A 21,417-nucleotide genomic window follows, 5' to 3' on the forward strand; every position below is an offset into this window, starting at 1 on the left:
CTTGGTGCAGCCTTCAGGGCTCAGTTTCTTTTTTCTTCATTAACATGCGATCCCCACACAACAGCAAAGCTAAGTGAGACCCAAACCGGAGGTTCCTGAATCATCCTGTTGTCTTGAAAGCTTGATGCCTGGACACACTAGGGATCCAAGCTCATCCCATTTTGCTCTCTTCCTAGATATCAGTGCTGGGATGCGCATCCCAAATTCCTGCCAGACAGCCCTGGGCACACCAGAAACAGTGCCAACTCTCTCCTCAAGTGTCTGTAAGGTCTTAGCCTTGGTTCCTCACTGCGAGAGATGGCTGAGGGGTGTTTGCAGCATTACTGAATCCTTTCTACCAGCTATTAAAATAAAAATCCCCCCCCCTTTTTTTTAGATTATGAGATATTTGTCACATAAATAATAAAAGGAATTCTTTTGTGACCATAGGCAATTAGCTTGCAATGAAAGTATTTCTTATTCAACAAAAACAGTAAAAGAGATTTCTTTTTGAAGAATTTTCATTTTTCTTTTCTAGCTATTGTTTTTCCTCTTATGCTTTTTGATTTTTTTATTTCTCTTCCACCTGTGATTGTTTTGATGACATCCTTGTAAATGGCTCCTCCTCTCATGCTGCCTTTCTTTTGCTTTTACAAATTGCTTTTAAAAGACTGATTAGATCACAGCCCTGCCCGCCCCCCCCCCCCCCGCCACTTCTTCAATATCTCTGCCTGTTGCCAATCTGAATGCCCCTGCATAGGTGCTGTCTGAGCTGCTGCACTGGATCCAGCCCTGTCTGACACTGGCTGGGATGGCATGAGGTTTGGATACCACCTCTTGGGCACAGCGCTCCAGGATGACTTCCAGATACAGACTCTCTGTCCCATGCTTGGGATATCATTGCAGTCCTCCACCTGGCGCTGCTCCTTGAAGGCCTCCCAAAAAGTTACACTGTACTTTCTGTAAGCTGCCTTCCCTTTGGTTTACTCCTTTCTTCCCCACCTGTGTGCCTGGGAGGAGCACTGGGAACCTCTCTAGCTGAGAGTGTGTCCGTGTCCCAAGACCCCACAGCATTCGCTGGTTTTGGTAAGCAATGCCCTCTCCACCCTCTTGCCTCTCTGTAAGCATATAGTAACTGCTGACCTCCCTCACTTCTTGTTCATTAGGCCTTATTTGGCTAGTATGAGTTAATTCATCCTTGTGCTGTTGCTCCACTAACTGCTCCTCCCTGCTTTGTCTCTGTTCCTGATTGTACTGTTGACTTCAGCTGACAACTCCTGTCCTCTTTGCAGGTGCAACCTGCTCCCTCTGCCAGTTCCTAGGGAGCCCCAAAACAAGCCTGCCTTGTGTGTTAGTCTGCTTAACGCTGTAGTTTCATGGCTCCTATGTAACTATTAGCTTGAAAAACATGCTGTAATTGATGGTGGAGGGTTGGTATAACCTGCAGAGTAGTTATGTCTTCCTTTAGAGCAGTATGAAAGGTGTCCACAGGGAGAGGGAGGCAAGTCCATGAGCTGAGAATGGGTTAATTGCCTCCAGAGGAGCCGGGGAAGTGAGGGTCCTGCCAAGAGCAAGGGTTATGTCCCAGGGAGGAGGGATGAGCTTGGTTTCTCTGCATTATACAGATAAAGAGTGAAAACTCAGGCAGCCCATACTTGCCCAGGGTACTGAGATGCTGAATCAGGTCCTCAATCCATGTCTCACAAGCAGCTTTTGGCCAGTAAATGTGATGCCCCAACTGGGAGGGATGAAGCATACCTATCCCAGTGTCTCTGTGGATATGTGAGACCTGCAGTGATAGCAGGGCCCAGAAAGAGTGTTGGGGTATTGGTCTGAGAAAGGCTGTCCAGAGCCAGCATGAGGGAACACATGCTTGCAGGAGTGAGACAGTGGAGATACTGGGCCAGTGCCTGGGGACATGTGGTTAAGGGAAGCAGGTCCCAGCTGGCAAGCTCTCCACTGTTGGCTGACACAGCTGAATATCCCTCATGGGCTTGAACTGGCCCAGGGAGTTTCCCCATGGAGCTGTAGGGAGCCCTGTGGCCCACCCCTGCTCTTTGCTTACTGTTCTCCATCTTCTTCCTTGCACCCTGATGCCTGGCTGCCAAGGCACTCAGTCTTTCGTCACTGCTCCATGCTGTGTTGGGGATGCAGGCACTCAGGGGCCTTGTATGGTCCCAGTGAGCCCTCTAGGCTGAGACAGGGCTGTAGGGCCAAGCAGACCTGCCTCACAGGGAGGGGCAGTGCATTTGGGAAGGACAAGCTTTCTTGGTGAGCTATCTGGTGGCTGGACAGTGATGATGGCACCTGTAGCTGCCATGTGCACTCTTGGGACTGGAAGGGGAGCTCAGTTGTCCTTTTGGGAGAGACTGTAGAGCTGACTGAGCCCTCATGATGAGGCCTCGTGATGGCCCCATTGGAGGGAGGGGAGCATGGACGCTTGCTCTTGACTGACCCATGTGTATCATTTGCAGCTGGCAGGACCACCACCAGTGAGGAGCTGGAGGACATGCTGGAGAGCGGGAACCCAGCCATCTTCTCTTCTGGGGTAGGCACTGCAAGTAGGCACTGCAAGTTGGCCCGGGTCCAAGCCCAGTGCAGGTGAAGGCTGAGCCAGCCCCTGGTCCCTGCATCCCTGGGCCTTTTTAGGAATATGGCTGGTGAACACGCACCCCCTGTGGTTGCAGCTCGCATGGGGTGGAGCACATCCCGTGAAGGAGGAGCATAGCTACTTGGGTCTCGCTGGAGGAGCCTTTCCCAACAGGAAGCTATGTTTTGTCTTGAGGGGCAACTCTGGGCCCAGAGGACTTTGGATTGGGTGGATGTTATTGCAAACAGTCTGGATCTGGTGGCCTTGAGGACTACTCCCACTGTGGTACTGGGGAGGATGATGTCCATATCCATGCCTTTTTCTTTCCAGTGCATCAGCTGAGATCCTGAGAGAGGCAGATTTGCACTGAGGCTCTGCCCTGACCAGGTCACTTCGTTACTTGGAGGATGGAGATGTGTGCAGTCCATGTCCAGCCTGCCACACTCCTCTCCACTCTATTGCTGGCCTCAGAGCCGTTAGTGCTGCTTCGTGGGCCCTCAGCATGGCTGTTGCCCCAGTGGGGAGCGAGGCCCATGAGGCCAGACCCCAAAGAGTTGCTGGTACCTTGGTCCTGCTGAACTAATTCCCTAACCACAGCATTATGGCTGGGTACAAAGAGAAGCTTAGCTCTACTTAGCCCTATCCATTCCGTACTCTTGGCTCTGCCAGAGGGCAGCGTGGGGCCTATTCACCTCCCAATCAGCAGTGGGACTCTACTGTGGTGTTTAGGGCGATGCCTGGAGATCCTGTGTCCCTCCCATGGAGCCCTCAATGGAGCCCAGACTCTCCCAGAGCCAGACCTTCCCTCATGCCTCCAGCCCCAAGCCCATCTCTGTCAGCTGTCTTGTAGCACTCTGTTCTCGCTGTTGCTCCCCACCCTCACCCATCTTAGCTATGGGTTTGACCTCTCATTTGTCACATCTGTTTTTCCTGGCTCAGGGTGTGTAATACTGTAGCCAAATGATTTGAAGCCCAGTGCCTTGCCCTGAGCACTCACTTCGCTGCATTTAAGCCCTTCTCTTTCCCTTCTTGGTGCCTCTCTTTCCAGAACTGAGGGTTAATGTCTTGGGCCTCCAGGCAGGCTCGAGCATGATGCTCACAAGCCATGTCTTCTTGTAGATCATTATGGATTCAAACATCACCAAGCAGGCACTGAACGAGATTGAGACACGGCACAGTGAGATCATCAAATTGGAGAACAGCATCCGAGAGCTGCATGACATGTTTATGGACATGGCCATGCTGGTGGAGAGCCAGGTAGGGAGACGTCGGAGACCACAGGGATGCTAGCAAGCCCTGCTGGGTGTGGGAAGAGTGGACTGGGGCAGATAACCCAGGGAAGGGGCTGCTAGGAGCTGTCCCAGTCCTGTGGAAGCACCCATCTCTGGTCCTGTTTCCTGCATGGACAGGAGCTGAGGGGAAGGACTTTATTTGGCTGTGTGGGCCTATGCTGCTCCCACCAGGGCCGAATTCAGTGTTCCTGGAGCTGGCAGGCTGGCCATCCACCTGCCTCACACTCAATAACAGGCTGCTGCATGCTCTGCAGTGAGAAGCTTGGAGATGGGCTCTGGAGGAAGGTAGAAGGGGGCAGCTGGCACTGCTGCAGGGGAAGTCTCTGTCTCCCCTCAAGTCCCAACCAGCACTGGGAAGCTCTGTACAGGCCAGTTTGTGAGCACTCCTGCTGGGAGAGCTCCTGGAGCACCAGGTGCCACCAGGTCTTCAGCAGGTCCTGCCAGCCTGCCCCAGGAATTATGCTGCTGTGCAGCAGGGTCTGGCCCCTCTGCCAGGCAAATGCTCTCGTGTCCCTGCTCACCCCCATTCTTGCCCGCCATGCTGCCACGGCCCGAGGAGACTGTCACCAGCAGGTAAAGCACTGCCTGGCCGTTGCCAGTGCCTGCATGCTCCACTCTGCATGGCTGTACCCTGCATGCACGTGGCTCTCATATGGCTCTGGGGCTGTCCCATGGGCAAGAGTGGCTGTGGCATGGATGTATTATTGCCCTGATCTACTGGGCTCTGCGTCCTACCATGCCTGCCCACAACCAGCTGGCAAACCCAGTTCTGTATATCATCTGGGCTTTCTCTTGATGTCTGGAGGGTTTTAGGGCTGTGAGCTCCTGTGGCAGCCTGGAACAGATAGCCCCAGGGTTGAGGGATTTTGGCAGTGTTGTCCCACTCCTCTCTACCCCCAAGAGAATGATCTTTGCCTCTTCTGTGCCCTCTGGCTGGCCCCAGTGCATGTGAGCTCCAGTCCATGCCGTGTGCTCGGCCACCTCCACCCTATTCGGAGACCTCCAGCCCTTCCTCCTGTCCTTGCAGCGCTATTACTTCAAAATCTCTGCTTGCAGGACTGTCTCCATACCCAAGAGCCCTGCCTGTCACACGGCTTTATCAGGCGCTAGGAATAAGAGGGAGCCTGGCCTGCTCACTACTGGTGCTGGTGGCCCCAACATCTCTCACACCTTTCACCTGTCCCCGTGTAGGGTGCCAAGCCTTCTGGGGACTGCTGAGAACAATATGCCTAGGAGCAGTTGTGAGGGGCGTGCGTGCATGGCACTGTGGCTGCCTGCTGGCCTCAGGTGCTGTAGCACAGCAGTTGCAGGCGATACCTTATTGGGATTCCCCTGAGGAGGATTCTAGTGAACCCTCCTGGCCCTGTACAGCGTTGTGGGCCTTGCATCTGTAGCATGTGGCAGTGGCGCAGGCTATGGCTCACAGCCAGGCAGTGTGGCATGCTGTGCTGGCTCAGCTGCAGCAGGGAGGAAGGGCCACCAGCCCTCATATGCCTTTCATGGGAGGAGAAACTGAAGTATGAAGCTAAGTGAGAGGCCTGATGGACTTTGGTGCCCCTGGTGAAAGTGAGGGTTCTCAGCACCCTGCCCTGCTCTAACCGTGAGACAGAGCAATGCAAGGTGGTAGCACTATGGAGTGTAGGTCTCCAAGCTGCTGGCATAGAAAAGGCAGGAAGTAGAGAAGGGGCCAGACTGGGAGCAGAACTGCTCCAGGCATGATGTGGGCAGGCGGAAGAATCAGCATCTCTATACAAGACATGCAGGTGCTGGCACATCAGTGTGCGTGAGACAGGGGCAGTAGGGAGCCTGGTAAGGATCAGGAGGGTTATGCCAAGCTTCTGTGGGCTTGCAAGGCTCATCCTCCATACTGCTCTTCAGCATGAGGCTGAAAATGGAGCATTGCAGAGCTGCTGTTGGGAGAGATCCAGATTGCCTGACCATACCTCACTCCACAGCCCAGCTTCCCTCTGTGCTGTACAGGGCGGTGGGCTCTGGGCCCTGTGCTGGGGGGGACAGTGCCACTTTGCTTCTCTTGTGCCCCCTGCAGCCAGCACCAGTGGAGTCTCTCAGCCTCAGTTTGTCATGGCTGTTTGGTTGTGCTGTTGGAGCTGAGCTCCAGTGTCTACTCTCAGCCCTACAGCCTGGGGGGTGCTGTCCCCAGCTGGCTGTTCCCTCCCTGCATTCCCCCATTTGCTCCTATGATTCAAATGAACCATCAGATTCTGGCTCCAGCTGCCATAGGACCCAGATGCTTCCCTACAGTATCAGCAAGGAGAAAGGCTGAAGGGGGTGGATAGCTCAGGGAAGCACACTGCAGACAGCATCCCAGGATATGCAGGAGTCCACATCACTAGTCCACATGTACAGCCCTGGGAGCAGGAGCAGGAATTGCTCTGGGACCTGAGAGGCCAGGGAATGCTGTCTTTCTAGCCTCAGTCCAAACAGTCCTGAGTAGCTCAGCAGCATGGGGTGCAAGAGCTCAAGCAGAGGGGGCCTCTGCTCCCTGTGAGGTAGTTGTGTGGGTCAGACTGTTTGTCCCTGCATGTTTGTGGCCTTGTGAGCATCCCATGTGACTCTGGTGTTTTCATCTTTGCTCTCCTTGCTGTCTCTTCTGCTTCTTCAGCGTGTGGTGTGTGTGGTCAATGCAAGTCGTATTGTGGCCTTGACGCTCTCACGAGACATAAGACAACGGCCACGGGGCTAGGGGCAGGCTGGGGAATTCACCTTGACACTCCTTCTTGCTGGGACATGCACAGTGTTCCCAGCTCTCCAAGTGCGTAGCCTGGCCCACTCCATGGCACAGAGCCTGTGGTCCAGACAGCCACCCGCAGAGCACCCCTGGGGGTACCTGCTGCCTGTGGCAGGGCAGGCTGATGCTCCTTCTTTCTTCTGTGCTAGGGCTGCTGGGCAGGGTGATGACTGCACAGTGCTAAGGAACAGGGCAGCACAGGAGCAGGAGGAAGCAGAAGCTCACACCTGCGTGCATGGGTGTGTGGGCACTGTCCCCACTCTGCAGGGTGAGATGATCGACCGCATCGAGTACAATGTGGAGCATTCTGTGGACTACGTGGAGCGGGCCGTGTCTGACACCAAAAAAGCAGTGAAGTACCAGAGCAAAGCCAGGCGGGTGAGTCGTGGCATTGGCTGGCTCCCATCTCTCTCTGCCCTGCAGTGCTGACACCCCATCCCCAGGATGAGTCCCTTTCCTGGGACCCTTGGCCTACCCACCTGGACTGCCTGTGAGCTCTGGTTGTCCCTAAACAGAGAGAAGCAGGGCAGCACAGCACAGCCCCGTGGGCACTTGGGCATTGCTTTACTTCAGCTGGGATTAGTGTGGTTCCCGCTGGTGGCATCATCTGCAACAGAGCTCCCCTGGCAGGGATTGCCTGAGCTCTGGCAGATAAACACTGAGGCAGGGATGCCTGGCTGGGGAGGAGCCTGGGAAAAGGGTGGAGATGGTAGAGAAAGGCCCAGTTCAGCTCTGACCTTGTGCCTGCTGCCTGGCCCTGTAAATGGCCCCATGTCTAGTGGGTGATTGCTGCTTTCCACTGGCCAGATGGCACAGCCAGGCCATCCCCATGGACCCTCCACAGGAGCCTGCTTCTTACAGGGATCTAACAAAGGGACCAACTCTGCCAGCCCGATGCTGGAGAGGTAGCTGGGGTGCCCAGCACTGCCATGGGTCCCGCTGGAGCCCTGCTGGCTCTTGCTGGTCAGACTCTGCTATGGGCATAGGGGAGGCAGGGCAAAGAATAGCCTCCAGCTTTGGGGTGTTGGGGCCACGCCAGCCCCTGGCATTCACCATTACCCCTTCCTTCTCTTCCTGCTAACTCTGGGACACCTGAGCAGAAGAAGATCATGATCATTATCTGCTGTGTGATCCTGGGTATCGTCATCGCCTCCACCTTTGGCGGCATTTTCGGCTAGACTCTCCCCACGGGACTTTGTGTGCGATGGACGGAGCCGTGCGTGCTGCAGGGCCGCAGCCGAGCCGGAGCCGAACCACGCAGCCCCGGAGCCTCCCAGCAGCATTTCAGTTTCTAATGCATGGTTGTTTGTGACGCTGTGTGTGCGGTGCGGTGCGTCTGTGTGGAGGGAGCGCCAGCCCCGGGGCACAGGTAGGGTGCAGGGGTCTGTGATGAGTGCAAGGGGGACCACGGGGGCAACCCGAGCTCGCATCACTGCTCCAGCCTGGGTGGCTGGCTGGGACCAGGGTGAGAACTGGTCCTCTTGGGCACTGCTGCTCCTCCTGTGCTGGGCAGTGTGACTGTGTCAGCCACGGCCAAGGGCAGGAAGGGTGTTATGGGGTCCTTGGGAGTGCAGTGCCCAGCCAACCTCCCCCTGGCTTTGCCATTGCTCCAGGTAGAGCCCTCATGTCTGGCAGCCTCATGTGTGCTTGAAAGCCACCATCCTTGGGCTGCTTCTCTCACAGGGTACTTCCCCATGTGTGCGCTCTGCCAGGACCTGCCTGCCCTGCTCCCTCCTGCTGCTGCCCTCCCTGCTGCAGGTCCCAGCTCTGCAGCCATGGCAGGAGCCAGTGACGGGGCTGCCCCCTCCCTATGCAAGCCCTCATTCTGGTGTGGATGCCTGGGGCTGAATGTGGTGGGAGGAAGACCACAGTGCAGCAGGAGTGGAGGGGCCCACTCCTGCTTGGGGGCCTTGTCCCAGCCTTGGCTGACGTGGGAGAATAAGGTGCTGCTGCTTGGGACCGTAACTGCTGTTTAGGGATGGGGCACATGGGGGACTTGTGCAGCACTCCTGGCAGGAGCTGAGGGCAGGGATAGTACAAAGCCAGCAGTACGTGCCAGGTGTGTCAGCCCCAGCAAGCAGTAGCCTCCTTCCTGCTACTCCCTCAGCTGGGCTCTGGCTGTCAGAGTTTGGGGCTGGCTCTGACACCCACAGACCCATGTGGCATTTGGCTGGGACCAGGGCTTTTCCCAGCCTAGTTCCCCAATGCAGGCACCCATGGGCTGGGGCTTGGAGACAGGAGCACCTTCTCTGGTCCCAAGGATTGGCCCTTGTTGTGTCCCTCCTCCAACAAGCCAGGAACAGAAGCCCTCACCCTTCTCTTCCCAACATCCAACCAGTTCCTGAGCAGGGCAGTGCCCAACTATTCCCTCCATCTCTTTGCCACCTCCTGGCATCTGACTGCCCTTGCCTGTGCCTCCCCCTGGCACTTTGCCCTGCTGCCTGCTCTTCCCTGCAGGGGGCTCAGTGAGGAAACCACGCCCAGCTGCTGTGGGTGCCCTCCACTGTCCCTGCTTTGCTCAGCCAGAATGTGCTGACTACTTGGATACAGCCACTGTGGCATGGTCTGAGCCTGCAGGCAGCTTGGAGGGGCCCTGAACTGCCTCTGTGCCATTGTCTAGGGCTAGCGCAGGGATCTGCCCTTGTATTCCTAGGGCAACTCCAGTTCTCCAGCTGGCATGCCCATGTACGTGCCAAAGTACCACAGAGAGGTCCCGCAGCCCGGGTGAGATGGGCACAGTGCGATCCTATAGCACAGTATTTGGCCTTGCAGCCACCCGGCTTGGCTAAAGCACCTGGAGGTGGTGGTGGTAGGGATGCCACAGATGCTGGGTGAGCAGCATGAGCTAGCCTAGGAGGTCAAGGGTAAGGAGGGAAAGGGGCAGGGCAGCCCACCTCCCAGCAGCCACAGCTCTTCATGCACCTATTCAAGCCCCACAACACAGCCCACGCAGGCATTCAGCCACTGTTGTGGCACATCTCTGGCTTGGACCCTCCCTGCCCTCTCCCCCCCCCCCCCCCCCCCCCGCCCCGGGCCCAACTTGAGCCACCAGCTGTGGTCACTGGAGGGCCTAAGACCGTCACCTTCTTCAGTCACAGTCCTGTGATACATAACGCGAGCTACAGCACTGTACCCCTGTGCACGCAAAAGGGCTTGGGGCACCAGGAATATTGCAAGCAGGACAGGCAGCCTCAGGCAGTCCCATCCTAGGCAGTAGCCAGGCATTGGCATGGCCATTGCTCCATGGGGATGTCTGGCTGCAGGCAACAGACCTGGCAGCCATGGCTAAGGGTGCATGGCACCTGCCCTCGTACAGCTCCTGCACCGCTGAGCTAGCGAGAGTGCTGGGCCCCCTTCTTCCAGGAAGCAATAACACTGCTGGCAGCTCTGCTCCTGGGCATGCAGGCAGGAAAAGCCTGTCTCAGGCACTCATCCTGCCCTGCTGCCCACTGCTAGCATGAGGGCCCTCCCCCCCCCCCCCAACAGCAGCAGCTTTTGTGGTGTATGCCCTCAGACATCAGGGCTGTGGCCCACCCCCTTCATGGCACAAGGCCAAGAGCAGCAATGGGAGGCCAGGGCAGGGGAGTTCTGGCACTTGCTCCTTCCTTCTCAGTACCATCATGTCTAGCAGCCAGCCAGTGACCAGGGGCCAAGCTGGGCCACAGTCCCCCAATTCTGCCAGCAGCACTCTGCATGCAGTATGGCTGCAGGCTCTAACACAAGGGAGGTGGATGAGCATGCGGCTATCACTACCCCTGTAGGCCAGCTCGCACTGTCCTCGCTGTGAGGGGAGGGTGTTTTGGTGCAATAATTACCCCTGCACTACGGGAAGCCCCGTTCAGTTCCTTTTTACCTGCCCATTGCATGTACAGACCAAATCACCAACAATGTGGTTGTGCTTTGGAGAAACATTTCACTTTTTCTTTCCAGACACCCTCCCTCCCCCCCTCCGCCAGCCTCAAACAACTTGTCCTTTGGGTTACAATGCCTCTGTTCCAAGTGCCACCTGCACCGGGAGCCTGTCTTGATGCAGTATTCCACAAGCAGCGTGGGGCACGCACAGCTTGCACTCGAACTGGGGATTTTTTTTTTTTTTGGTAATTTATGTACTTGAAGGCTTTCCAAGCCCCCCCCCCCCCGCACCTGTGGAGTTGTACTGTTGCTGTACTGTGAGCTAAGTGTCCTTGTTTTCTATGTGGATCTTGACCCTAGCTTGCTCTGTCTCACTGGGCTGGATGACACTGTATGTTGCCTCTTTTCTCCTTCACCCTCTCTCTCCCTGCTAGCCTCCCCCTTTTTCTCCCAAAGCTTTGGGTGCAAAACAGCTTCCCATTTTGTGGAATTTTTATGTAGAATAAACATTTGTAACTGTAAAGTTCTGGCTAGTTCATCTCTGTTTCAGCTGAAGGGAGGAGGGGATGGGGATCAGGGATGGGGTGGGTAGCACCTTAGGACCAGTGGGGCACCAGGGCATCGATGGTAGGCCTGAAGGGAGGTGCATGTAGGAATAGCAACCCTAGGAAAGTTCAGGTAACATTTCCCCTCCTTCAACCTGGAAAAGAAGTGTGCCAGACCCTCAAAAAGACACAAACCTTCACACTACCTGCTGGTGAGGGAGAAGCTAGCAGTGAAGCAGGTGCTGTTTTTCCACCTTCACCTCCCACTATCTGCATAGAGGCCAGAACATAGGCAAACAGTAGCAACCATAGCGCATCGACTGTTTAGTGAAGAGGCTGAGTACGATGTCTTGGCTCACCCGGAGCTCCAGACAGCTTGCTGCCATCTCAAGAAGGTAAGCAATAGCCTGACACAGAGTGGCCAAAGTACTGTCCGCCACTCCGTTTTCCCTGGGAGAAAAGGCCTAAAGGCTTAGCAATTGAAGGATAGATAGTACCTGCAACCCTTCACCTGGAAGAGCTGCAATGACCTGTCCTGGCTGGTCTTGGGTCCAGGGGTGCTAATCTGCGCCATCCACAGGAGGCTCTTTATGGGAGCCAACACACCATCTTCTGGCTCCTGCAGCATCCATGATTCAGAAGTGAGGGTGGCGCTTTCGACCCGTGTATTTTGTGTCTGCTCGCACCTCCCTGCAAAGAAAAATGTGGAGCAACTCAGTGAGATCCACAGCTCATTCTGGGAGGGGAAGGGAAGCTAGCTTATAGCAGAGATTGACCGGGTGACAGTGGGCCAGACCAGCACAGCCAGCCATAGCTTCAGCTGGGACAGGACCTGGCTGAACTTACTTGCCCTGCCGTCGTCTGCGCTCCTTCTTCTCAAGGATCCAGTCCCGGCTCTTTTTTACAGATTTGCCCTTGACATTTCTGAACCGTGCCCTACAGAGACAACAAACAGGAGCTGAGCAGGAACTGAGGTGGGAGGAAACACGCTCTTTTGTAGACTGGAGGATTTCCACCCAGAACTAATCACGTCCTCTGCTCCACAGGAATAGCGACAGCTCACAACCCCTTCCTCCAGGGGATGGGAAGAAGGAGCTGGAGCAGGTGGCCAATGAACAGCCCAGCTCCAGATGTACTGCTGCTGTCTGCCAGCGTAGGTACCAAGCTGCCACCATCCCCAGCTTTGAGTAAGGGGCACCTGTTCTACACAAGTTGCAGCATGCTGGACTCTGGGATTTCTGGGGAATATAAGGCTCAGCACAACAACCTTTCCCTTGTCTGCTCTAGTCTGAACAAGCAGGTGAAAGCTCTAGTTTCTGAGTAAGTTGCCAGTTCTACCCTTCCCATTCAAGACCAGATACCACCCCTCCACCCCTGGACCAACTAAGCAGAGCAGTGTAAGAGGCAGGAAAACATGGCAGCCACCAACTCCTGGCAGCCACGACGACTTTCCTCTATCTTTTTTCTGTCTCTCCCACTGGCTGCAAGGGAAGCATGTCCCTGCATCACTACCATGGGATGAGACTTGGCCAGCAAGAGAAAAACCCCCAAGCCACAGCTATACAGAATCTGACAGCAATGAATTTGACAGTGGAAAGGAGGAAACATCAGGCTTCAGACATACCAGCCTGCTTCCCTGGCAAAAAAAAGCAATGACTGGTGTAACCAGCACCATCCCACTGCCGCATGCCTAGGCTCCAGCACTGAGCTGGAGAGTGAGCTGAGTGCTGGACAGAAAGAGCATTCAGTTTGAGATGCGCAGGTACAGTTACAATAGGAGTACCACGATTCAGTCACACAACACCAAGGCTGAACCCTCAAGTCAAATCAGACAGGCCAGGTGTTTTCTGCCTGTGTCTGGGACTGTTTGATGCTATAAAGCACTGCCAATCCGGCTGCTAAGGATCCTCCTAGGCCCCCAGTTCCTTCCCTCCAGCCATTCCACAATGGCAATACCCTGGTCCTCAGCAAAACCCAGCCTTTCTGCACACCCCACACATCTCTGGGGAGAGGACATACAGCTCTGCCCGACATGATACCTTTCATTTGTGAACTTTGCCTGGTGTATCTCTTCATCAGCACACTCAGTACCAAGGCCCTGAAAAGCAAAACCAACAAGTTTCTCATCTGGAGCAGACAGAGCTAATGATCACCAGCATGTAAACAGAGGGGAATCAAGGGCTTTGCAAGAGAAGGGATTGGGAGAGGAGCAAACTGGTCTTCCAGCAATTGTCACAAGGAAACCAGACCTTGGAGAGGGCAGGGGCTGGTGAGACCAACAGCAAGCACAGGAATGAAGTCATGATTGCAGTGTTTGGCTCACCCTCTATGACTTCCCTTTACCCACAGCTCCTCCATATCACCCAGCAGGCAGGAATGATCCTTAGGGAAGAGGGGATGCATCTCCACTGCCTGACAAAGCATCTCACCTTTGGTAATGTGCTGGATGCCCCAACAAAGAGACAAAGGAAGAACCTGAAAGAGCAAGAATGAGAAGAGCAGCATTAAGCCAGGACTCAGCATGTGATTCCGAGTCCCCAAGCAGAACTAGATCATTTGTAACAGTGTAAGATCTAAGCTGTCATCTCTGCCCAGGACAGGCTCAGAGAAGAGAGAAAAACAGCTTAGAAAAAAATCATTGCTAGACCCAAAGCCCACACCCTCACACACCACATACAAAACAGAACAGGACTCACTTCTTGGCTTTGGCACTGTTGGGGTAATCTACCACCATTCCCCCAGTAAAGCCAGCCTTCATGGCTTGAGCTGTGATGAGCTCCATCTAGAAAAGGAAGCATGTGCAGAAATTATTAAGCAGTCATGCAGCAGATGAGACCTCTGGGCTCAACCCCAACTAATAGTACACCCTAAAGAAAGGGTTGCCCTGCTCTTGTAACAACCCCTACACCAAACTCCCAGTATCATCCTGCAGTATCATCCAGCAGCATTTATTTTGCCTTTCCCTGCTCCTCACTCTAGCTTGATCTAACTGAAGCAGCAGAATCTCTGCAAGGGTGATGCTGGGCTGGATTATCCAGCCCAAGGGAGTTATGGTGCAGCATACATCACTAGAACCCAACTTTCAAGCCCAGTCACACAAGAGAAAGTTGAGCACAGCAAATTCAGATTATGTCCTGCCAATTCATTTGATTTTAATGCCTAGCACAAGACAGTCTGTGAGGCAATGGGAATCACGTGCAACATTCTCTTTACGTGTCTTTCCCGGCTCCTGCAGAATTTTACTGTCAGCAGGAAGAAATGAGACATACACCAAGCTAACAGGAAAATGACACACTCAAAGTCTCAAATGGCAAATAGTTCCTCTGCCTGGCTCTGCCGTCCCTCCTTCCCAATAGCTGACATCCTGTACCTGTTCTGAGTTCTCAGGGTACAGCTGCAAGACAGCTCGGGATCCTCGGGCCTACAGGAAAAAAAGTCAGTCACAAACCTGTCTCAGTATGGGCTTCCCCCAACAAGATTCAATTCTTAGCCCAGATACAGGCATCTATCTCACCCAAAGCTTCCTGGACCCAAAGTTCCAGACTACAGAGTCAGCTTCTTGTTAGCACAACAAGGCACGAGGCTAACAAACAGTGCTGATGCAGGGAGCAGGGATTACAGAAATGTGAGACACCATGCAGGCAGGAAAGGAGATGAGAAGCAGATACTTCTGTTGGTCGTAGATTTCAGTAACTTGTACTTGCAAAGTGTGTTGCTAAAATGTGCCAGTGAAGACATAAAGGTAGCTAGATGCCTGGCTGAAACAGCACAGCACTTACCAAGGCAGTATAAAGAGTTGAAAAGAATCGATAAAGGCGTTTTGGAGGACTATGTGACTTCTTATCAGCATTACAAAGCCATTGCACTGCAGAAATACTAAGAGAAAACACAAAACCTCTAGGACATTGAGCCATCAATTCTTTAGCAAAGCCCGTCACCTCCCTTTAAACTTTCTTTCAGCATCAAGCATTTGCTGGGCCTAAGGGGAACTATTCCATTTTCTCCATATAGCTTTGCCTTCTATTTTGCAGTAAAGATGCAACATATATCCTGCTGGAGAGTCACTGAGTCACACCAAAACCAAACAAAGCACAACAGCAACTTAAGTCTTCTAGGTCAGATGCTCAAATATCTGAAGTGTTTGGCTGTGGCCCTGATTCATGCAAACAGCTCATGCAGGTTTTGCCAGTGAGCAATCCTGAACAGAGCATTCAGTTCCACAACAGAAGGTCTCTACTCCATCCCATCACTTTTATGAGGTATTCGCTAAACAGAAAAGTTTTTTTCCCTCAATCTAGCCCCTCATCCCAAAACCAACCATTAAAACTTTGGTCCAGTAACTGAACTGACCTTATAAGTGTGCATGGTACAGATATACTTCATTTTTTTCCTAGCACCAGGTCTCAAACCTCCTGACAAAATCTCCTATTTTATTTATATCAGTAAGCTTCCCTAGCCCACTGCTGGAAAAAAAAAAGACAAGCATCACTTGGAGTACAGCTGTTGAAAGCTGCTTTTATCTCAGCAGCTTGTCTCAGAGAGCTGGAGCCAAGTCACATAGAAGAAGAAAAGCAGCTGATTAGGACATATGCTCTGGTATGCACAATATGCAGATTTTGTGTACTACGCAGAATACGCAGCTACACGAAGTATCAGAAGAGCTCAGTTACGTGTATAAACTCACCTGATACAACCATCAAACACGCCTGGCCTGAAGGGAATGCCATGCCCCACATCTGCAAGTAGAAGGTCTCCTTCTACCTCTCTCTCCAGAGCCACATCTGTGCAGAACAAAGGACACTTCAGAGTACCAACTCATACCTTCACAGATCACCTCTGGTGGCACACAGGATTGTGGGAGAAGAGGGTCTACCTACCCAGCATGGCAGAGCTGATGTCCATGCCAATCCAATAGTGCCCCTCTTCAGAGATGTAATCCCCACTCAGCCCAGAGCCACAGCTAAAGGGAAAAAGGGGTAACAACAGAGAGAGAGACAGTGCCCATCCAAGGGCACTCCCATCTCCCACATGCTGGCAGCCATCTACCCCTCTTCCACAAGCCACAATGGAATGAAAAACAGGGTAGTGGCACCAGGATCCCCTCCGCATCTCTGTGTCCCTGCCACGGTGCCTACAAAAGGCCAAGGCCGGATGCTGCGTGTGCCCGACCGCATAACCGGGCTCCTCACGGCTGCAGCGCCTCCCCTCACCCCACATCGAGCAGGAGGCACGGCCGGTCCTCTGGCAGCCCCAGCAGCTCCACGGCCCGCTCCGACATCTGCGACTGGATCTCCACCACACGGGAGCTGCAACGGGCGGCGAGCAGGAGAGTTCTTACCGCAGTGGGTTACGGGGCCGGGCGAGCCCGGGCCACGGCGCAAGGCCCCGGCCGGCCGGTGCCGGGGCCAGGCAGCCACGGAGCCACCAGGCCCCGCACACCCGCAGGCGCCTTACTTCTGCGTGTACTTCCGGGCCTCAGCCTCGTCGTAGAACTGAGGAGACGAGAGCGTCAGTGAGGTTGAAGCGCCGCGCCGCGCCGCGCCGCGCCGCGCCGCGCCGCCTCACCAGCTCGGGCGGCCCACGGTGCTCGGGCCGCCGCCCGCTGCCCGCCATGCTGCCTCGTGACGTCACTGCGCCGCGCCGCCTCACCAGCTCGGGCGGCCCGCCGTGCTCGGGCCGCCGCCTGCCGTGCTGCCTAGCTGACGTCACCGCGCCGCGCCGCGTGCGTCACTCTGCGCCGCCCCGCACCCTGCTTTCCACGCAGCAATTGGCGGCGGCGCTGAGGCCGCGCGGCCGCCATGGTGCCGGCGGCGCTGCGCTGCCGCCTGCGGCGCCTCCTGCCTGCGGCCGCCGCGGGGACCCCGCGGCCCGGCCGCGCCATCGCGCAGTCCCACGGCGGGCAGGGCCGCGGCGGCGGCGCCCCGCGGGCGCGCCGCGACCTCTACGAGCTACTGGGTGTCCCGGCCACGGCCACGCAGGCGCAGATCAAGACGGCCTACTACGAGCAGTCGTTCCGCTACCACCCGGACCGCAACGCCGGCAGCGCTGAGGCGGCCCAGCGCTTCGCCGCCATCAGCGAGGCCTACGTGGTGCTGGGCAGCGCCGCGCTGCGCCGCAAGTACGACCGCGGCCTCCTCAGCCGCGAGGAGCTGCAGGGGGCCGCCAAGCCCTCGGGCCGCCAGGCACCGCCTGCCTCGGCACCGCCGCGGCGCCCCTCTGCCACGGCCGCCGGCCGCCGCGGACCGCTGCCGCCACCCTTCGACTTCGACGCCTTCTACCGTGCGCACTACGGGGAGCTGCTGGAGCGGGAGCAGGCGCTGCGGGCCCGCCGTGAGCAGCTGCGCCTCCGCCGTGAGGAGGCTGCAGCCCGCGGCCGCTTCCTGCCTGACCTCTCCGTCGGGCTCATCTTGCTCCTGGGCTTTGCCCTGCTCTATGGCCTCAAGTAGTGGTGGGGCTGGCCCCCGCAGAGAGCTCTGGGAGCTGCCGATCTGGCCTCACTACTGTGGCAGGCATGGAGCGTGACCACTGGGCACGGTACGCCAGCGGTGAGCTGTCCCCTGCACCAACGTGAGCGGTGGGTAGGGTATGTGACTGGCAGCCACCTGTGGTCTCTGCTCTGCAGGCTGTGACATCTCCTCTGCAGTGTAACAGATGCAGTGTGTGGTGCTCTGCAGGCTGCAGTGTGTCCCCTCTGCCAGCGTGACCTTCAGACATCAGATGTGAGCAATGGGCAGTGAGTGGCTGTGATGTGGCCCTTCCACCAGTGTGACCTTCAGACAACATAGGTGACCAGCAGGCACAACTTTATGGCTATGATGTGTCCCCCCACAAGTGTCACCTGTGTATGACCGGCAGGTACTGCACAGGGGTTCTGCTCTATAGCCTGTCATGTGCCCCATCTGCAAGTACAACCTCAGAAATAGTGCACGATATGCAAACATGGTTCATGGACTCTCCTTCACAGACTCTGACTGTGTCCCCACTGCTGTCTGATCCTGGCAGGAACCATGCACTTGTGCTCTTGAGGGAGGGTGGAGATTAAATGGTTGCCAACAGTATTTGTATGCTCTGTGTCTTCATAGGTGATGCTCTCACTCATCCTGAGTAATGGCTGTTTAGTTTTCCAAAATCTATCACAGAGCCCCGCCACCTCAATGCTTTCACACTTGTTACTACCACATCTGCGGGGAGTTTCAGGAGCACTACTCTCCAGACTGCATTACTGCTTTTGTCTGTCCCTCTTCAGGGCTTTGCTCCCTGGTGAATGCAGAGGTCTCATGTTCAGCCATCATTCCTGGAAGAGTGAAGCTTGGGCGGATGGCTGCCTATGTCCTGGTCAGCATGTCCTGGTCAGCACCTACCACCTGCTTCTCCTTGGAGATGCTGCGCAAGACACTACTATGTTCAGAACAGCTTGTCCTGTCTAGTGTTTGACAGGAACTTTGCACAAGACCATCTTATGCAGGCCATAATGGCTTGAAGTGGCACATTTCTGGGTACAGAGTGGCATTATTTGTGTTTTATGTGTGTTTAAGCATTATTTGCACTTAGAATATTTGCCCGTTTAAGTACTGAAGTGCTTTAGGAACTAAAGATTATGTTCTTAGAGCTTCTGTCTCTCTTTGGGTGAAGACTTCACCTATGTTATATTTATATTATGTGGAGTGAGTGAAAGCTTGCTATAACATAGGACTGCAAGTCTTAGTGTGCCAAAGACTTCACATGTGTTTATTTGCACTGGATTTGCTGGGCCTGGCTGGCAGATGTCTGCACAGAAGCCAAGCTGCTGTCTGTCATTACAGTGATCCTGGGTTATGTTTTCTCCCAACATAGATGTGTTTAAAAACAAAAGTCTTGTGTATTCCAGTTGCTGAGTTCTGTGATGTTGCAACAAGCTTAAGGCAGTAGCATAGCCGAGCCTGTAGTATGTACTGATATAGAATGTATGGTGGTATGTAGCAGATACAGGAGAATTTTCAGCTGGGTTCTTGAGAACTGCTTCTGGAGAGAATTATACCACTTCCAACTACAGGCTCCAGAGACTACTTTGTGTTTGGAGCAAACTTGGCTCAGGGGCAGAAAGAGAGCTTTCCAGGACCCCCTCTGGTTGTCCATCTACCCCTGTATGAGGGATTCTAGTTCTGAAATGTCAGCTTGTCAGCACAAGGAGTCTGGCCTTCTAGGTTGTTGGATATGGAGTGAAAGACTCCAGAATTGTGGCTCTGTGTCACACTGATGCTCTTTCATGCCGTAAACAAAGTCAATTGAAAGATCAGAGGCTGCTCCCCATACACGGTTTGGCAGGTAACATTCTCTTCCAAACTGGAAGAATTAGAGAAGTCCATGGGAAGTGGGTGTGCCTTACATGGGAACACCTCTCTAATTCCCACTATGATGGCCTGTGAGTTTTTAAAACAGCCCTGCCAAAGGCTGGGGGAGTGGGGAGAAGAGGCAATGTGTGTTCCCTGGGTTGATCTTTCTTTAATACATATGTAGCGATGAGGACCAGAAGGTATAGGCTGTTCCTACAGGCAGGCCCCATATCCAGCTGCAAGCACCTGCTGGCAAAGAGAGGGTCTGGTGTCATGCAGTGCTGAGCAGTTGGCAGGATGCTGTGGTGTTCCCCTCTTGACCTGGAGCAGGAGGAAACATGGCTAGTTGCTGTGCTGCCCTACATTGTTCTGCCTTAACTCTGAGAAAGGAGATGAGCTGTTCCAGTAAGCCACGTGACTCTTCTGCTCTGTGTTTGATGCTTGTGTCTGAAATGTAGGGTGTGAAGTACCCAGGATGAACTGATCTGTGTGCCTTAGAATGGATGGTTTGGGCAATGGAATATTACTGGTTCTTCCTCAGGTCTCCCTGACAGATCTTGAACATTAAAGTTATCCATCTCATAAACTGTTAATGAAATGATACATCTCTTTCTTTTGTTGGGCTTTAGTCATAAATATTCTTTATAATTCCTGGAAACTGGAGGGCGGGGAACAGGCTGGTGTTTTCATACAGTGACTGCAGCAGGATGAGGAAGATGGGGGATTCCTGTTTACTCCAAGGCCCCGTTGGGGAGGATGGATATGGTGCTCGCTATCAGAGGGCAACATGGGCCTCCTCAGGCCTTGGCAGACTTCATTCCTGCATGCTGCAGACCTGCACTGTGCCTCCGCTAACATAGCTGCGTTGCTCTGCAGTTTCAAAGCACCCACTGTGCTCGCTGCTGTCTTTGAGGAGGAGTGAGCAAATGCTCCAGGCAGAGTTTAATTTTCTTGTGGAATTTGGTAGGAGAGGTAAGCATAGCGTGCGGGGTATGAAGGCATCCTTTGTTACTCGGAATGTTATAATGTATAGCTCCCTAGAGTGCCATCTCCATGTTGATCATGTCTGTGTGTTTGGCTTTTCCAGGAAGGATTTCAGAAGCTCACATAGGTAGTGGCTGGAGCTAGTCCGAATTCATAGACCAAATTTCTTCCCAGCACACAAAGTTTCTACCCCTTTGTTTTCTTGTGTCAACACAGTCATCTGGTTTAATAGATCTCTTTTCCTGATGAAGAGGTGCCAAAAGCAACTGGATTTCTTGCAATTTTCCTTTAGCTAGGTGAGGGCAGTCATTGTGGGATGACTCTGGCATAAAGTGCTAGAGGAAATCCAGCTGCAGCTAACCATGACAGCAGTGGTATAATGATGGGATTGTGTGAGCTGTACAAACCCACCAGGAACTGAACATCAAAGTGAAAAAGGAGAGGAAATGACTGCAAAAGCAGGAATGATAGGATGTGTAACACTTACTGCACAGGGACCTGCTCCATGTTTGAACCCCTTGTTCCACCTCTCCTGGGGCAGTGATTATAGTACTGTTGACAAGAATTCATTATTCATTGCACATGTTGGTGGGATGCTGAGCAATTGGAGAGGCTTACAGAGCTGTCTTCAGAAAGAGAGAAGGCCAGAGCAGATCCATGAGAGCCATGGGGAGTTCGCTTTCCCTCATTCTCCTAAGGACGAACAGGAAAGATCCTTGGGGATACTGAGTAACAGAGGATCATTCCTTTAAAGTGTGGAGCCCATCTTCTGCATTCTGGAGAAGGGCAGCTTTCTCCTCTGCTTCTCTGTGGGGTTATGTGGTGGCTGACATTGGTCTCCCAGGCATGCCTAGGCTGCATGTGAAGGCGTGGGCCAGTTTTCCTGTGTGTGTGCTCCCCTGGGTGTGAGGTTCTTTGGTCAGCTGCCCTCTGCCAGCTCTCCTAGATTCCCCTGGTGTGCTGTGCTCTGTACTGGACTCAGATATGACTACAACTGCTGTTGCCCTGGTCTGCACTTCCCATCACTGGGGGCAAAGCAGTTGCGGGTAGAGGTTACAGCTGAGAACATAGGGCTTTGCTTCCATTCCCAGGTCTACTGCAGGCTTTGCCATCA

The 21,417-nt window shown here is 54.2% G+C and overlaps 3 protein-coding genes and 1 non-coding gene across 12 annotated transcripts in view; 2 read left to right on the forward strand and 2 right to left on the reverse strand.

Annotated features, from left to right (window-relative positions):
* The window catches only part of STX1A (syntaxin 1A), a 124,639-nt gene extending 112,512 nt beyond the window's left edge, over nucleotides 1-12,127 (forward strand). For 5 of the 8 annotated variants that reach the window (XM_062592169.1, XM_062592165.1, XM_062592164.1 and 2 more), the window contains 4 exons: nucleotides 2,454-2,527; nucleotides 3,689-3,826; nucleotides 6,878-6,988; nucleotides 7,711-10,611. In XM_062592169.1, coding sequence (XP_062448153.1) covers nucleotides 2,454-2,527; nucleotides 3,689-3,826; nucleotides 6,878-6,988; nucleotides 7,711-7,788 — 401 coding nt within the window. In that variant the 3' untranslated portion in view covers nucleotides 7,789-10,611. Of the gene's footprint in view, nucleotides 1-2,453; nucleotides 2,528-3,688; nucleotides 3,827-6,759; nucleotides 6,989-7,710; nucleotides 10,986-12,053 lie in introns of those variants that run through there. The other 3 variants (XM_062592171.1, XM_062592168.1, XM_062592170.1) reach the window with 3 other exon arrangements.
* BUD23 (BUD23 rRNA methyltransferase and ribosome maturation factor) lies at nucleotides 11,312-16,675 on the reverse strand. Of its 2 annotated transcripts, XM_062592174.1 has the most exons (12): nucleotides 16,573-16,675; nucleotides 16,462-16,499; nucleotides 16,218-16,313; nucleotides 15,885-15,967; nucleotides 15,692-15,788; nucleotides 14,787-14,883; nucleotides 14,378-14,428; nucleotides 13,704-13,789; nucleotides 13,437-13,482; nucleotides 13,047-13,105; nucleotides 11,854-11,943; nucleotides 11,312-11,697 (listed from the first exon to the last, which is right to left on the reverse strand). In XM_062592174.1, the coding sequence occupies exons 1-12, from the start codon at nucleotides 16,618-16,620 to the stop codon at nucleotides 11,643-11,645; spliced, it is 846 nt and encodes a 281-aa protein (XP_062448158.1). In that variant the 5' UTR covers nucleotides 16,621-16,675; the 3' UTR covers nucleotides 11,312-11,642. The 2 variants fall into 2 exon arrangements, with proteins under 2 accessions (XP_062448158.1, XP_062448157.1); XM_062592173.1 differs by lacking the exons at nucleotides 16,462-16,499; nucleotides 16,573-16,675 and having other exon boundaries at nucleotides 15,885-16,453.
* On the reverse strand, nucleotides 12,401-12,533 carry LOC134149642 (small Cajal body-specific RNA 20). The gene has a single exon (XR_009960481.1). It is a non-coding gene; the product is annotated as a small Cajal body-specific RNA 20 (non-coding RNA).
* Nucleotides 16,676-16,774: 99 nt separating the features above from the next.
* On the forward strand, nucleotides 16,775-19,917 carry DNAJC30 (DnaJ heat shock protein family (Hsp40) member C30). The gene is made up of 2 exons (XM_062592393.1): nucleotides 16,775-17,541; nucleotides 17,630-19,917. The coding sequence occupies exon 1, from the start codon at nucleotides 16,806-16,808 to the stop codon at nucleotides 17,451-17,453; it is 648 nt and encodes a 215-aa protein (XP_062448377.1). The 5' UTR covers nucleotides 16,775-16,805; the 3' UTR covers nucleotides 17,454-17,541; nucleotides 17,630-19,917.
* Nucleotides 19,918-21,417: the final 1,500 nt, after the last annotated feature.

This window comes from Rhea pennata, chromosome 20 (genome assembly GCF_028389875.1).
Source record: "Rhea pennata isolate bPtePen1 chromosome 20, bPtePen1.pri, whole genome shotgun sequence".
Lineage (NCBI taxonomy): Eukaryota > Metazoa > Chordata > Aves > Rheiformes > Rheidae > Rhea > Rhea pennata.

Coding starts and splice junctions, on each gene's coding strand:
- BUD23 (XM_062592173.1), bottom strand. CDS start 16,224: ATGTGGGGTGAGGGGAGGCGCTGCAGCCGTGAGGAGCCCGGTTATGCG. Junction 15,789..15,884: donor CATCAGCTCTGCCATGCTGG/GTAGGTAGACCC, acceptor TGTTCTGCACAG/ATGTGGCTCTGGAGAGAGAG. Junction 11,944..13,046: donor GCAAAGTTCACAAATGAAAG/GTATCATGTCGG, acceptor TTGTCTCTGTAG/GGCACGGTTCAGAAATGTCA.
- DNAJC30 (XM_062592393.1), top strand. CDS start 16,806: ATGGTGCCGGCGGCGCTGCGCTGCCGCCTGCGGCGCCTCCTGCCTGCG.